Below are 14,219 nucleotides of genomic sequence, written 5' to 3'. Positions count from 1 at the left end.
AACTAGTTATTACATTAATAAGTTGTACTGTATAAGATTTGTTTACTAACCTTCCCAGTATGTCCTTTCAGATTAGTAATATTCTCAAAGGTGATGCTGGAATAAATTTGAATCACATTTCCATTAACTGCAGCAAAAAGATGGCCTCCATTACTGAATGAGCACTACAAAAAGAACATAACCACCCATTACTGTAGATGGAATGGATAAAAACATCCATGTATTGAATTTCAATTACATCTTTTAATATCAAATTGTTGCAAGAAAAGAAAACTCCATGACATAATTAGCCACTTACAGTTTTCTTAATCAATGCTTTCCCCTGTAAAATTCAGTTCTGGAGTATTTCTGAGCAAATTATCCATTCTGCTGCTTCCCAGGTCCACACTTACACATCAGCCTCTGGGCCTGTTCTCCAATAGTTAGAATCAATTTCTCTAAGCTTTGATATATGATATCCTATATCCTACTAGGATGTATTGGAGAAGCTTTTATTTTCTGTCATGTTCTTCACCACCCTGCTCCCCATAACTCCCCAATTTCATTTTTGCACCACTCCTTACCTCTCTACACTTTTTCACAGGAAACTCCTTGAAAACATTCATGTCCTCATACAGCAGACTTACAAATCGTAGTTTGTCAGAAAACCCAACCAAACAGAAAAGGCCAGTGGGATGAAGTGATACTGTGTATGCTTCCTCCTGATACTCCTTACATAGCTCCAAATTGCTGAAAGAGAAAACTGTTGAGCAGTATGGAATAGGACAAACTCCCCATTGCACACTTGACAGGATATTATCTGGCCCAGCAAGGACACCTGCAGCTAAAAAACCTAACTCTGCCTTGTCCTTGAGGAAGTGTTTTGTTATTCAGTTAAGTAATGATCACAGAGATGTTACAGGAAACAAAAGCAAATTTGACTTTCTGGTTCACAGAGAAGGTGTGGAAGGTGCAAGAGCAAATCCTTGTGTACTGTAATATAATGAAGAAGGTAAATGAATTGCTGATCGCAATCCTACACAAACACCTCTTGAGATTTGTTTTTCCCTCCAGGGAACCTCAAGAGCTGGAGTAATTTTGCTTAAGAACTATGCCTAAGAAGCAGGATGTGGGATAACAGTATCTTAAGACAAAGCTGAATGAAAGAGTTTTTTCCAAAACACAAGAAGTTTGACACCAAAATAGCTTAGTAGAAAAGGCTTTGTATTCTTTTGGCACCATATTTAAAGGCAATGTATATACAAACCCCCCAAACATGTAAGTAATACCATTTACATCACACACCACACAAGAATTTTACCACAACAGCACTCTGATTCATGAGATTGCTTCTGCTGTCTCCTAAACACAATATACAAAAAAGCAATAACAAATACAAACAACTAATTACTTCGTCTTGTAATTCCAGATGCGGACAGATCTATCCAGGGAACACGTAGCAAGAATGGGTTTCCAAATACACATGTCCAGACCAGTGATTGAATTAGAATGCAATGGGAAATTCATATATGCAAAATGAGATGTCTTCTCCTGAGAAGGAATGAGAACATTAAGAAATCACAAATATTTCATTGCAGGCAGTAAGTCAGATAAAAATAATCTATCATGGGTCTTTGGATACAGTTGCAAAATAGATTTGAGGGAACCACTTAATTCTTTTGCTGCACTGGTCTTAACATAACAATGTTAAAAACCTGACAATGATGGTTTTAAGTTTATAATTAATAATCAAGAAAGTGGTGCAGGGCAGAGCAGTGAGAACAGAATGTAATTGTAGGTATATAAAAAAGGCAAGTTAGATAAATAAATAAAACTGGACCTGCAGGAATTCTGTTAATACCTTCTGGTCATGTAGCTATTTTAAAAAAAAGTCAAGTTTTTTTAAATAAAATAAAAGTCAAGCTTCTCTGAGGGCAGTATTTCCATAGCCCCTAACTACAACCCCTCTTCCTGTAAAGATCTTTCTGGATGTCTGTAGACAGGTTAGGTACTATATTCCATGTAAGTCTATTTCATGATAATTCAGAGTAGAGAAGGTTTTTCATTACGTTTGTATTTCACAAAAAGTTTTCACTTCTAGCTAAGGCTTCAACAACTGTCTCAGAGTCAAATGAGTTTCCCATGGCTGTTCCAGCTTTATCATTGCAATAAAGTTTTTGCATATTACAGTGGAGCATGGACCACACAGTTACATTGAGGATATCCCAGTTAAAGCCTCAGTGAAGTGGTTCAGCAGTAACAGGCACCCCTAAATGGTCTTAAGAGTCCTCAATGATTCTTCTGATTAGCATCAGGTATTCACAGGGAGGGATGCTTGGAGCAAGGGGCTACAGAAATACTGCCCTCAGAGAAGCAAATGAGCACTTTGTATCTTGAGCTTTAAGGGTTCATTTGAAGGATTTAATGAGAATGCATCATAGAAAACAACACTGATTAGCCTGTATCATTACAATACTGGACATGAAAGCTGTGGAATAGGACTGAACTGCACTTACCCTTATAAGTTTGGTGGAGAACATAGAAAACATGTAGAGCTGATTTTTATTTGTGCTAACGACCATCATTTCCTCAGAGGGGCTGAAGCATATACATGTGATGTCCTGTCTGCATGACTTTTTTGGCTCGGTGCTGAACAGGTCCTGAGGAAGCTGCACAAGAAAGGCATCCCATGGGTTGTGCCAGGTTTCTATGTTTTGGTAGTAGGCATGCACACACAAACTTTTGTTGTAATGCTCCTCTAACAAGCACCTACATAATATCAGCAGGACAATTTGGATATTTAACAGCACATAACTACTACAAGGCAGGAGAATAGAGTACAAGAGGACAACCCAATGGTATCTGTAACATTACAGCTGAAATAAAGTATCAGGGGAGATTTCAGCAGTAATCTGAAGTACTGCACTAAACAAGAATTAAAATGGTAGTAGAAAAATATCCAGAAAAAAACTAGCAAGTGTCAGAATGCAAACTGCTTAAAAATTTCGATTTCAGAAAAACAGTCTTTATAATGTATTACTAAGGTAGATAAGTCTTATTATAGGGTCTCATGCATAGGGAAGATCTGACCTTAGAATAAGAGTATGAAGTCTTGACGAGCTCATTAGAGTTAAATGTTCTTATCCAGAGATTTCAGTAGGTCAATGCATACAGTTTGCTATAGAACAGTTAGAAGGATTATTTAAGAATGCACAGGTCTCATGACAGCTCTAATAAATACCTGAGGGGAAAAAAGCTTCTACTTGGAAAAAAACAATCAGCCAAGTTTTCAACGATGTAAACTGCCTCTTAGTCCCAAAAGTCTCCACAAAGAAAAGTTTCTTAAAGGCTTTTTTGAAGTTTAGCAGCCTCAAAGCACATTTTATATTTGGGGAGCATACAAAACTATCTTGCAAAAGGTCATCAGGCACTGACTTTCAGTGTAATCTTCGGCAACTCTTTTTGACATCACCAATTAGCTAATCCTTACAATGCAATTTAGCAGTATGCTAAAAATTATTATTAATAACTGAATCAGGAACACTCACAGTTCTCTAAACAGGGCTCTGCTGCATAATTGCTTATAAAAGCTTTTTTTCTCACCCAGACTTCTTGACTCTCCTCATAGACTTCCTTTTCCTTAGTCTTCTCAAACAGAAGAACAACTCCTGGGCTGGGTGAACATGCAAAGCCTTTGGAATATGCTGCAACTGCAGATATTTGAGGCAAAGAATGCTGTTGTAAACCATTCTCTTCAAAGGCCAGTCCACTAGAAACACCAGAAATGCAATTAGGAAATGCATAAAGACTTAAAAATAAAGAAGCACAAATCAAAAAATGCTAAGCAGCAATCGATATGATAAACCAGACAAGAAGGAAATAAGTCATCTGCAGGCAAAAGCATGGAACTATTACTAATAATATTAAACAGATTTACCTCTCATATTCTTTTGTTGTTGTATCTCCTAGTTCCCTGGGTGGTTTTCTGTACTCCAAACTTGTCTCCCAGTGCAGCTCTCCAGTTTCAAACAAGCTAAGTTTGCCTGTGTCAGTGCCACATATAACTTCCTCCTCAGACAGCCAGGCATGGCACAAGTAGTTTTCTGGCTCTCCCCTTTGTAAATTCATCTGCTTTAAATATCCTTCACTGTATTTGAAAAGTTTAAAAAAGCCATTTCCAGTGATACAAACCTGCGTATTGTCTTGAGGATTAAAGCTCACCTATGGAACAAAAAAGAGAGGAGGTATTTTTTTCAACTGTGTTCACAAATAAGTAAATATTATACCTGTTCTGAAGAGTTTCTATACCAGATACAGGAAAACAAATAAAGATGGTTCATAGAAACATACAGGAATACCAAAGAGAGTAAGAATTAGCCACCATAACTACATACTGCAGTTTTCCCCCTTTCAAAAGTGTGTCTATCAAAATTAAATCACAAAAGTAAGGCCAGAATACCTCTTTGCTACTGATTAACAATTTTTTCCAGCAGCAAGCCTCCTGAAAAGTGGGACCATTTGTTCTCAAAAGTCCAGGAATAAGTTCTGTATTCCTGTATTTCAGGCAAACAGTATGCACATGAATTCACATAATTAGGTGTTTATTTGTGAAAATTATGGAATAGCCATCTCAATAGTCAACATGAAGGATAGGAGGGGTAGTTTGAAGTAATTTTTTATGCTTAATGGGACTTCAGACAGCCAGAGTCTTTACACTCCCCCCTCTCTTTAGGAACTGAGCTCATAGATTCAGTAGTTCAGCCAACCTCTGCTTGTAGCTGTACCTCACAAAAAATGGCAGCTGGAGTTCAACCAACACGTGTACTGAAAGTATCCCAGCATGAAAGAATCTAAAAGGGGCACCCAAAGCTGGATGCAAAAATCATTTGTGTGCCATCAACCCGCTCCTAGCCACTCTTCTCCAATCTGAACTCAGAAGACTTCAGAAAGGAAAAGGTGCACTGAGAGCTTCCAAGTGTGTTACAACTACTTAGCACAGCCCACATGTTTAGTGTGTGCTTTTGCAGGGAGACAAGGAACACATTGCACACTCACTGGCCTGTTGTATTGGCCCCACAACATAGATCTCACGTGATACAACAGATACAGGCATGAAAATGTCCATTATGGGTCAGTGCAAAACCTTATTTAGCCTAGCATCCTGCTGCTGAGTGAGGCCAACAGCAGATGTCAAGAAAGGTCAGAGAAACTGTATGAAATATACAGTGTGGAGCCCTCTCCTCCTCTTGCCGTGGATAAAAGCCATGTGGCCATGGGAAAATGCACTGTGCACATGTGCTGAAGGATGAACGTACGTCCAACCTTGCACCTGCTACTTGTTGAACTAAAGTTTGATCGTTTCATCCACTTTTTGAAAAGTGAAGCACGCTCTCGAAGAGCCAGTCAGCTGCGAACGAGAGTGTTCCTAAGGAGCCGCAGAGACTGCCGCAGCTCGGGTTTGCAAGTTCTGAAGCAGGCGGAGCCGGAGCTGTTACCTGGCAGGGACCGTCGCCCGCGGCCTGGACGCGGACGGTCGCCGCCAGCTGCTGCTTCTCCCAGAGCCAGCAGGTGAGGTGCCCCTCGGGAGGGGCCGTGGCGGCCGCCAGGAACCGGCTGTCGGGAGAGAAGGCGAGGGACACCGCCTGCCGAGCCGGCAGCTCCTCGGCGGCCAGCACCCTCCGCCGCTGCGCCCGCTCCGCCGTCAGCTCATAGACCGCCAGCACCGGCTGCTCCCCCGCCGCCTCCGACAGCGCCAGGAACCGCCGGTTGGGGCTGACGGCCAGCGCCTGCACGCCCCGGCTCTTCTCCGTGCCTGCGGGGAGCAGAGCGGTCAGGGCGGGCCAGAGCGGGGACCGGGGTTAGGGTCGGGACCGGGGTCGGTGCCACCTGGGATGAAGTTGTGCCACTTGTGCTCGAGGTGCAGCCGCAGGCAGCCCGCCCCCGCGGCGTGCAGCACCACCTGCTCCTCCAGGAAGCAGACACCGCCGGCCACCCGCGGCCGGCAGCCGAACACGGCCACGGGCAGCACGGCCGCCCCCGCCATGCTGCCGCTGCCGCTGCCGCTGCCGCTGTCGCCGTGGTGACCGCGGCCCCGGCGGCCCCGGAAGCGGCGGCGCACGCGGCCGGAAGAGGCGGTGGCAGCGATGGCGGTGGCGCGGCGTGGCTCCTTCTCGGACTCCGGCTCGGACTCGGAGGATTCCTCGCTCTCGGACTCGGAGGTGAGCCCGTGGCCGCGGTGGCGAGGCCGGTGAGGAAAGGCCGCCCGGTGCCGGCGGCGCGGGCTGACCGAACTCTCCTCACAGCTCCAGGAGGCCTTCGCGAGGGGCGCGCTGAAGCCGGGGCTCAACGTGGTGCTGGAGGAGCGGCCGAAGCGGCGCAATGACACGGTGAGTGGCGAATGCGGGGGCCGGGAAAACCCCGGGCCAGACTCGCGGCCCCAGCGCTGGGTGCAGGGCCAGGAGGCACTGCGGGGCCGCGGGGGTCGGGGCCGGGAGGGCTCCGGTGCTCCGCGCTGCCGGCCGGGTTCGGCTGGGTCCCCCAGGGGCAGCCCGCGGTGTGACTCGGACCCTGGCCCGGCCAGCCGTGCGGATCAGTCCGTGCTGAGCTGTGCTGAGCTGTGCTGAGCTGTGCTGAGCTGTGCTGAGCTGTGCTGAGCTGTGTTTCTTTCACAGGACGGTCTGAAGCAGTGCCTGGCCGAATTCAGGAAGCAGCTCGCATGGGTGGAAAGGCTGGATGTGACTCTGGGCCCGGTCGCGGACCCCGTTTCTCAGAGCGCTTCTACGTCTGATGCCGTTGACCCTGAGAATGATTTCCAGAGAGAGATGAGTTTGTAAGTGTCAAGAAGAGATTTCATGTAGTGACCCAGTGTGTTGCTGCGTTTTTGGAGTTATGTTTCACCATCGTGCTACAGACTGCTACACTGACAGTCACTGTGGTACTCTTGGGCCATTTTATTTTACATTTGATGGCTCTGAATGTTTTCCAAAATAACTACAAATTAGTGATAGTATATTTAACTGCTGTGTCACTGAAAATAAATAATTTTCCTCTTCACAGCAGACTTCATTCTTTGCTGAGAAGTTTATTTTAAAAGCTCCCTAACAGCAGGACTAATGCTTTAACACAAGATACAGATTTAAGTTTGTGGTTTTCTTGTACTGCTCTTACATTTCTCTTGTTTTTCTTTGCCTTTTATATTCTTATATTTAAAAAAACTATGACTGGAAATAAATGTATATGTGCAAGATATAAATGTTAATACTGTACTGGCACCTAAGCTGCTTTCAGTAGCACTGGATGTGCACGGAATGTTGATATAATTGATATGATTCCAGACCAATGCTGGCTAGATCCCTGTATCAGCCTCACTGGGTGAGCAGTTTGTGTCAGCACTGTGAGGTGCCCGATGTGCAGTGGCAGGGCCGGTGCAGTGGCAGGGCTGGTGCAGTGGCAGAGCCAGTGCAGTGCCAGCTGGTGTGGTGGCAGGGCTGGTGACAGCTGGTGCTGTGCCAGGGCTGGTGCAGTGCCAGCTGGTGTGGTGGCAGGGCTGGTGACAGCTGGTGCTGTGCTCTCTCCCAGCTACCGGCAGGCACAGGCAGCCGTCCTGGAAGCCCTCCCTAGGCTGCGTAAGCTCCAGGTTCCTACGAGGAGGCCAGATGATTACTTTGCAGAGATGGCCAAATCAGACCAACAGATGCAGAAGGTATGTGCAATGAATGTCTTTCTTTCCTGTGTAATGAGTGTGTTTTAGCCTGTGGTAGGGATTAAATTTAAGGTGTGATATGTGAGTACTGACCTTCATCTCTTTTCCGATTCCTGTGACAATGATTCAGTTAGAAACTTTATGACAGGAGATTTCTTTTTGTTTAGTTATTTCAGTGTAAAATGGGGATTTTTATACCGGGTTGGATGATAAAGTAGAAAAGCATGACTTACACTTTGTCCTGAATGTGTTTAATATTAAAAAAGGAGAATTTTTCTTAATATGTGTAACAGTGGATGTAAAGTTGCCTGTGTTTTTGCGCTTTGTCATAAAACTGTGGTTTTAATGCAATCCTTCTTTTCCTATTTAGGTATCATCTTTTGTTTATTGTCAGTGTATTCTGATTTTCTGTGATTTAAAACCATATGTTATTGAATGACTCTGTTTTGGATAGAAAATTAGATTGGTGTAGGAAGACTTTCACACATTCCCTTCTTGACGGTAGTATTTGTTCAAAATGGAACTCTATTTTTTTATTTAGATTTGGAAAAAAGACTACCTTGTATAAATTAAACAAACATGAGGTGGAGTCTAGTTTGAAGGTTCGTTTATCATTGAGTCACTTTTTTGCTTTCTGATGGAACCTTTCTAGATAAGATGAAGAATGATAATTAGCTCATACTAAACCTTGAGTCAATCCTGCACATTACTATTCTGTTCTTTTGCTACTTCCATTTGAAACAGTTTTTATCTCCTATTGCAGTCACTAGACTGAATCATGAAGATCCGTGTTGAAATCTTTGTGATTTTTCATAAGGCAGCATCCTTATAAAAATGTTTGTGAGCAAGGAGGAAACAGAAAACATGTTTTTTATGGGATTGTTTATTTTTCTTCAGTGATTTACTTTTAATAAAGACAAGAAAGAAACTATTAAGTCTTCTTTATATACCCAAATAGACAGACAAGGTTCTCTCAGTTCTATTAGAGCCCATTATAAGGCTTTGTCTTCTCTCTTGTGTGAGTTTTGTCTTTTTAGTCAGATTTTGGCTATAAATAGGTTCAGGAATTTCTGTAATAATTGTTCCTTGAGCTGAAAGGATTGTATGCCTTATAGGCATTATCTGATTGAGAGATGTTTTCTTTTTTACATTCATAGATAGCTCACAAATATTGACTTCAGGACTGTACAGAAATTATAAAATTATCTTTTTTTCTTTTGTGGTACTGATTTTGTTTTTTCTATTCCCTAATTAGATTCGACAGAAACTTAAGACTAAACAGGAAGCAATGGAAAGGTCTGAGAAAGCAAAACAACTCCGTGCAATGAGAAAATACGGCAAGAAGGTGAGGAGCTACAAAAGGGACATGTGCAAAAGGGTTTGGGACAAGAATTTAGAGCCTGAGAGGGGAGCTGGAAAAGTGAGGCCATGAGAATCTGACTAGAACACACAGAATCTGTCTAGTCTTCTGGCTAGCTGCTCTGAAGGAAAACCAAACAGATAGGATACCTTAAAAAAAAAGTATGGGACACTGCAAGGAACAACACTAACATTCTGCTTCTAAACTCAGGTGCAAGTTGAGATTCTGCAGAGGAGACAAAAGGAGAAGAAAAATATGTTGAATGCAGTCAAGAAATACCAGAAGGGTAAGTCAGCTTGTCTAAGAGCAAATGTGTAAGGGCAGTAGTGGTGTGTGAGTAGTGTAGGGCAGTGTGATGTGGTCACTGTGTCTGTAGTTCTGGGCCTTGAGGTTGGAAAGCTGCTGCTGTGCAGAACTGTGTGCCAGTGGCAGTGAAAAGCCTCCCAGAGAGCTGTTCTTCAGTAAGGGTGACCTGTTGCTATTATGTGCTTAGACTGAAAATTTATATTTTCTGAGATTTAGCTCTGATGTCTTCACTCTTGCAGGTCTCTCTGACAAGCTGGACTTTCTAGATGAAGAGCAGACATCGTCACAAGGGAGTAAAAAAGGCAGTGCAAGTCAACGGACAAAGAAGGGGTGAGACCAGAAATGAAAGTTAGTTAAACACAGGATGTCTGATTTTTTTAGTGTTTTTAGAGGATAGTTTTGAGAAACAACAAAACTGTTCTGTTTAAAATAAGTCCAAGGTGGCTTTCTCTCCCCAAAGAGAAGAAAACTATGGCCAAAATGAAATAGAGACTGAAATGTGCTAATTTCTGCATCTTTGTTAAGAGGGGAAAGGTTTATGATGGTTGATGGGAGACCATGAAGATACATATGTATGTCTTGAGAGCTTTCTGAAACAAGGAGTGGCAGTGATGTTGGTTGGTTGTTTTCCAGGCCAAATGCCAAAAGACGATACAAAAATCAGAAGTTTGGTTTTGGTGGGAAGAAGAAGGGCTCAAAGTGGAACACAAAGGAGAGTTTTAATGACGTATCCAGCTTCCAGTCAAAAGTGGCTCACAACAAAGGTCCAGGAAGAGGAGGAAAAGGAGGGAAAGGAGGCAAAAAAGCCCTTAATGTAAGTAAAATGTTGCATGAAAGTGATCCTGGTTGGCTAGGAAGCCAGGCCATGTCTGGCAGGAAGAGACAAGTGCATGATAGGTGCCTCCAGCATCTGGAAGTGATGCCTGTCTTTGGGAACTAAGCATAATTGAGTTACTAACAGAGCTGGGAACAGTGGTTTGGTATCAGCAGGAAAATAAGAAGGGGAGTTAAAAAGTACTGTTTGCTACCCGTGTGCAAAAACCTCCTCCTCCAGATGTTCCGACAAACACACTCTCCTTGGTATCCTCCCCAAACTATAGAGCTGGAACAAAGATGGAGAACATGAAAATAAAGATCTGAATCTGTCCTTTTTTTTGCAGAAGAGACCTGGAAAGAGAGCAAGGCAGAAGATGAAGAACCGAGCCCGCTGAGAGAACTGTGCTGCACAGTGAGGTTCCTGTGTTTCTTTGTGTTGCAAGATGTGTTTCTGCTGTCATCAAGCAGCTGACTGTGGAGCAAGCTGGATGCTTTGCAGCAGCAAGGAAAAAAAGTCAGTGGAAACCAGTGCCTTATCAATAATTTCTTCTTACTGAGTGTTTTGTTGAAGGATTGTTTTCTACTGAAACCTTTGGTGTGTGTGCACGCATTAAATGGTTTGCACAGAACTATGTGTAACTCATGTTTAGGTGTTCAATGGGGTGGCTGAAGCCAGCTTTTTCTACTACTGCTGTTAAGATGAAGTTGGTGACCTTGAGTTCTGGGTCATATGGCTGATATAAAAAAAAGAAGTCTGAAGCTTTTTGAGGTGTTAGAGTGTTTGTTTGGACTATTTGTGTAGACGGATCAGAAACAGCAGTCAGACAAATACAGAGCCTTACAGATAGGTTTATTTGTGTCACTGTTGTCAGGCTGCAAATCTGGACAGATTAAAGTTTTCTTTTTTCTGTTGTCTCTCACTAGAAATTTGCCAGACTTGCTAGATAACAAGCAGGGCCTAACACATTAGATGTCATTAACATTCTATCTATAGATTTCCCACTGTAGTAGTTTTAGGCTTCTCTCCCCGTGGTGCAGGGTAGCCATGGATGGTAATCTCAGTTGTCTTGCGTGGGAAGTAGAATCTGATATCACTGCGGTCCAAAGGAACCTGGGAAACAAAAACGACAAACAGTCATGGGCTTTTACTAAAATTAGTGGTAGCAGTCCCTCCTGGGGAGAGTGATGCACAGTGTTCTGCTGCTGAGAAATGTCCAAATGACAGAAGAGCAAGGTATCACTGTACTGTTCACTGCTTTGTCATGGTCAAACCTACTGAATAAGGAAAACTTAACAAATTAAAAAACGTCATGAGTTCTGACTCTAAAAATTGAATTTGCTTCCCTACAAACAAGTTCAGTTGCCTCTACCCTGCCAGACTAATCCTACCAGTTCCTTGATACCACAGACCCCAGCTGGGATGTCTGTCTCTACCCTTGTCATGAATAAGTAGTTTACTTGATGTATAATATGAAAAGTCAGTGAAGACTGTCTTATTTTCTTATTTATTTTAGTTTTCTTTATAACAGGCCAAAATTTGCCTTTCCCAAAACACTAATCTGCAAAGTCAGTCATCATCACAGCTGGTTGTCAGATATGATTGATGTCTCAGCTTGTTAATCATATTTATTTTCCTCCTGTTTATTCACACTTCCCCAGAAGAATCCTCACTGGTATATCTGCTTTGGGTATACTTACATGATTATTAATTTTATGGTTCTGCTTCCAATTTGTTTGAAAGATGCTGTGCAGCAGCATGTTTTTTTTCCACAGTACTTCTGAATGTCACTTCACAGTGCTCACTACACCATTTCTCATGGCTGAATGCTTTAATAAACAGCTCTGAGTACACCTGTGGCATTTGGCAGTGTGCTGTCACTGTCACTGTAGATGCTTTGCAGTCAGGTTTCTCAGGGGAAATGTACTGCTTCTCTGTTCACAAGTCTATGCCAGTGTGAAGAGTCCTCCCTCTTACGTGTAAATTTTAAAAACTTGTTTACTGTGAACAGCTCTGCTCGTTCCCTGTAATTCTTGTTTTCCTTGTCACAAATCCTGAATGAATATTTTTCAGTGTGGCAGGCTTAACGTCTCTGAATCCTGTAAAGAGCTGAGTCTTTAAGCATCTTACTCACCAAGGGTGTTGAATGCCAGCCAATTTCTTGGCTTTCTGTTTGTGGCTCTGAGTATTTGTTTCTTGGCACCTCTGCTGCACGGTGAAGAAGTTTCAAGAATTCATCTGTTGTTTTAAGAGACAGAAATACAAATGAAATTGTGTTTAAAAATCAGTCACCTGTGGCCATGTGTTAGAATGGGACATCTTAACGCTGTCCAAGCTACAAAGAAGGACACCAAGGATGGAGGCAGCCTCTGTTTCTGTGAATGATATTGTTAGGATGCATGGTGATGTTTCTACTCAAATATTTCCTGAGGAAGTTTCAAGATTTGCCTGATAATACTGTCCTGTTAATTCTGGTATCCCTGTCTACTGTACTGCAGCATCTTACTTTTCCTCCACCAAATCTAGTACAAACCAGTGCTCCATGACAGCTCTTGACTTCCTCATTTGCTTGAGACCTGCAGCCTTTCCCTGGTTTGGTTTTCTACCCTCCCCAGTCCTTGAATAGAGCAGGCCAACCTTACCTGACCCATTAAGGTTTTTAGACAAAATTAGAATGTTAGAAATAAGGGAGCAGCTGTGATAAGGACTTTTGTTACCCGTGCTCTAAAGTAAGACTGGGCAGTCATTTCAGCAGTTTAAGCTGCATGGTGGTTAGGTACAATCTGCAGGCAACATGTACATATAGAACGTGCTTCCAGGTATTTTTGTTTTCCCCTGAGCTTTAGATTCTCAACAAAATTTTACAGTATGAATATAAGGAATTTTATATATTTTATAGTTTATAGATTTTTAAATTAGAAACAAAAATAAGAGCATAATTGCATGGATGTAAACTGATGCTGAAAATGAAAAGTAACGGGAAAGGGCCTTAAAGGGGGAAAAAACCTGCTTTACAAACAAAAGCCATAAATGAGTTGAACTTATATGGTCACAGAGATGTTTCCACATACATCATATTTTAGACTGATTACAGTTATTAAATCTTACATGTTAATATTTTTTTATATAGTTATCACAAGTTTTTCAGAGACTTCTTACCATCTATTGGCAGATGTACATTCTCATGCCAAGACATTGGCTTCCTAGCGACCATGTGAACTGCCAAGAAATGAGACAGGTGAATGACTTTAATGTGAATTTGGCATCACAGCCAGGTATAGAATGTGTAATTGAACTGCATGTGCATAGATGAAAATTAGTTAGAAATACTGTTTAATGGCAACTTCTAGGAAGGGAAGGTCATTCATTAAGTATGCTGAAGGCCCTTCAACAGGATGCTGCCTATGCTCACCATATCAGAGTCCCACCCCGCCCAAGGGGCGGCCTGCAGAGTGCCACATCTCAGGAAATTATTTTCTTTTATTGTTTTATTGCAAAACCTAGACCTGAAAGAATCTACTCACATCACCTACCCGTGCTAGCACAGACTGTGAATTGGCAGATAGAAAGCAGATCAGGACCTGAAGGAACATGGTGTAGGGTTGGGGCCCTCTACCCCATCTTGGCTCTGTATTTACACAGAATTTTTGAGTTCCTGAATAGTTGCCTCACTTCTACGTGGTTACTAAAGGCAGCATCTGGGCAAGTGGGTCATGTCTCCATTCTCTGTGTGCAGAGGTTCCTCAGGCAAAAGGAAAGCCCACCAGTTGCCCGTTCCAGCTTTACCCCTCTCAGTGGCCTCTGCTGCCTCGCTTGGGTGCAGCTGCTCGTCCCTGCCGTGCAGCCGAGCGCTGCGGGCCCCCCACTCCTCACGGCTTGTCTTGCCCCCGGGGCTTTACGCCAGTCCCCTGTGGCCGCGAGGCTTCACCGGGCTGGAGGGTGTTGACGGTGTACTGCGTGAAGAGCAGCTGCCAGCGGCGCTCCTTGTCGGCCCGCTCGCTGTGGAAGCGATTCTGCAGCGCGTCCGGCGGGCTCCTGTCACCGCTGCGAGCGGCCAT

General features: G+C 43.2%; 3 protein-coding genes across 3 annotated transcripts in view; 1 reads left to right on the top strand and 2 right to left on the bottom strand.

Moving 5' to 3' along the window:
• The window catches only part of CFAP57 (cilia and flagella associated protein 57), a 23,228-nt gene extending 17,100 nt beyond the window's left edge, over positions 1–6,128 (bottom strand). The window contains exons 1-8 of the mRNA XM_058843194.1: positions 5,866–6,128; positions 5,475–5,791; positions 3,917–4,200; positions 3,583–3,748; positions 2,496–2,648; positions 1,391–1,530; positions 564–729; positions 51–164 (exon numbers count right to left, since the gene is read on the bottom strand). Coding sequence (XP_058699177.1) covers positions 51–164; positions 564–729; positions 1,391–1,530; positions 2,496–2,648; positions 3,583–3,748; positions 3,917–4,200; positions 5,475–5,791; positions 5,866–6,022 — 1,497 coding nt within the window. The 5' untranslated portion in view covers positions 6,023–6,128. The remainder of the gene's footprint in view (positions 1–50; positions 165–563; positions 730–1,390; positions 1,531–2,495; positions 2,649–3,582; positions 3,749–3,916; positions 4,201–5,474; positions 5,792–5,865) is intronic.
• EBNA1BP2 (EBNA1 binding protein 2) lies at positions 6,063–11,086 on the top strand. The gene is made up of 9 exons (XM_058843195.1): positions 6,063–6,197; positions 6,282–6,365; positions 6,651–6,808; positions 7,558–7,681; positions 8,937–9,026; positions 9,252–9,327; positions 9,587–9,677; positions 9,981–10,161; positions 10,508–11,086. Exons 1-9 carry the CDS (start codon positions 6,123–6,125, stop codon positions 10,556–10,558), a joined length of 930 nt encoding a protein of 309 aa, XP_058699178.1. The 5' UTR covers positions 6,063–6,122; the 3' UTR covers positions 10,559–11,086.
• Positions 10,995–14,219, bottom strand: CFAP144 (cilia and flagella associated protein 144). The gene is made up of 4 exons (XM_058843366.1): positions 14,090–14,219; positions 13,321–13,380; positions 12,296–12,399; positions 10,995–11,274 (listed from the first exon to the last, which is right to left on the bottom strand). Exons 1-4 carry the CDS (start codon positions 14,217–14,219, stop codon positions 11,152–11,154), a joined length of 417 nt encoding a protein of 138 aa, XP_058699349.1. The 3' UTR covers positions 10,995–11,151.

The sequence above is a fragment of the Poecile atricapillus genome, chromosome 7 (genome assembly GCF_030490865.1).
Source record: "Poecile atricapillus isolate bPoeAtr1 chromosome 7, bPoeAtr1.hap1, whole genome shotgun sequence".
Taxonomy (NCBI): domain Eukaryota; kingdom Metazoa; phylum Chordata; class Aves; order Passeriformes; family Paridae; genus Poecile; species Poecile atricapillus.
The sequence above is the reverse complement of the archived record's forward strand: the minus strand, read 5'-3'. Positions and strand labels throughout refer to the sequence as shown.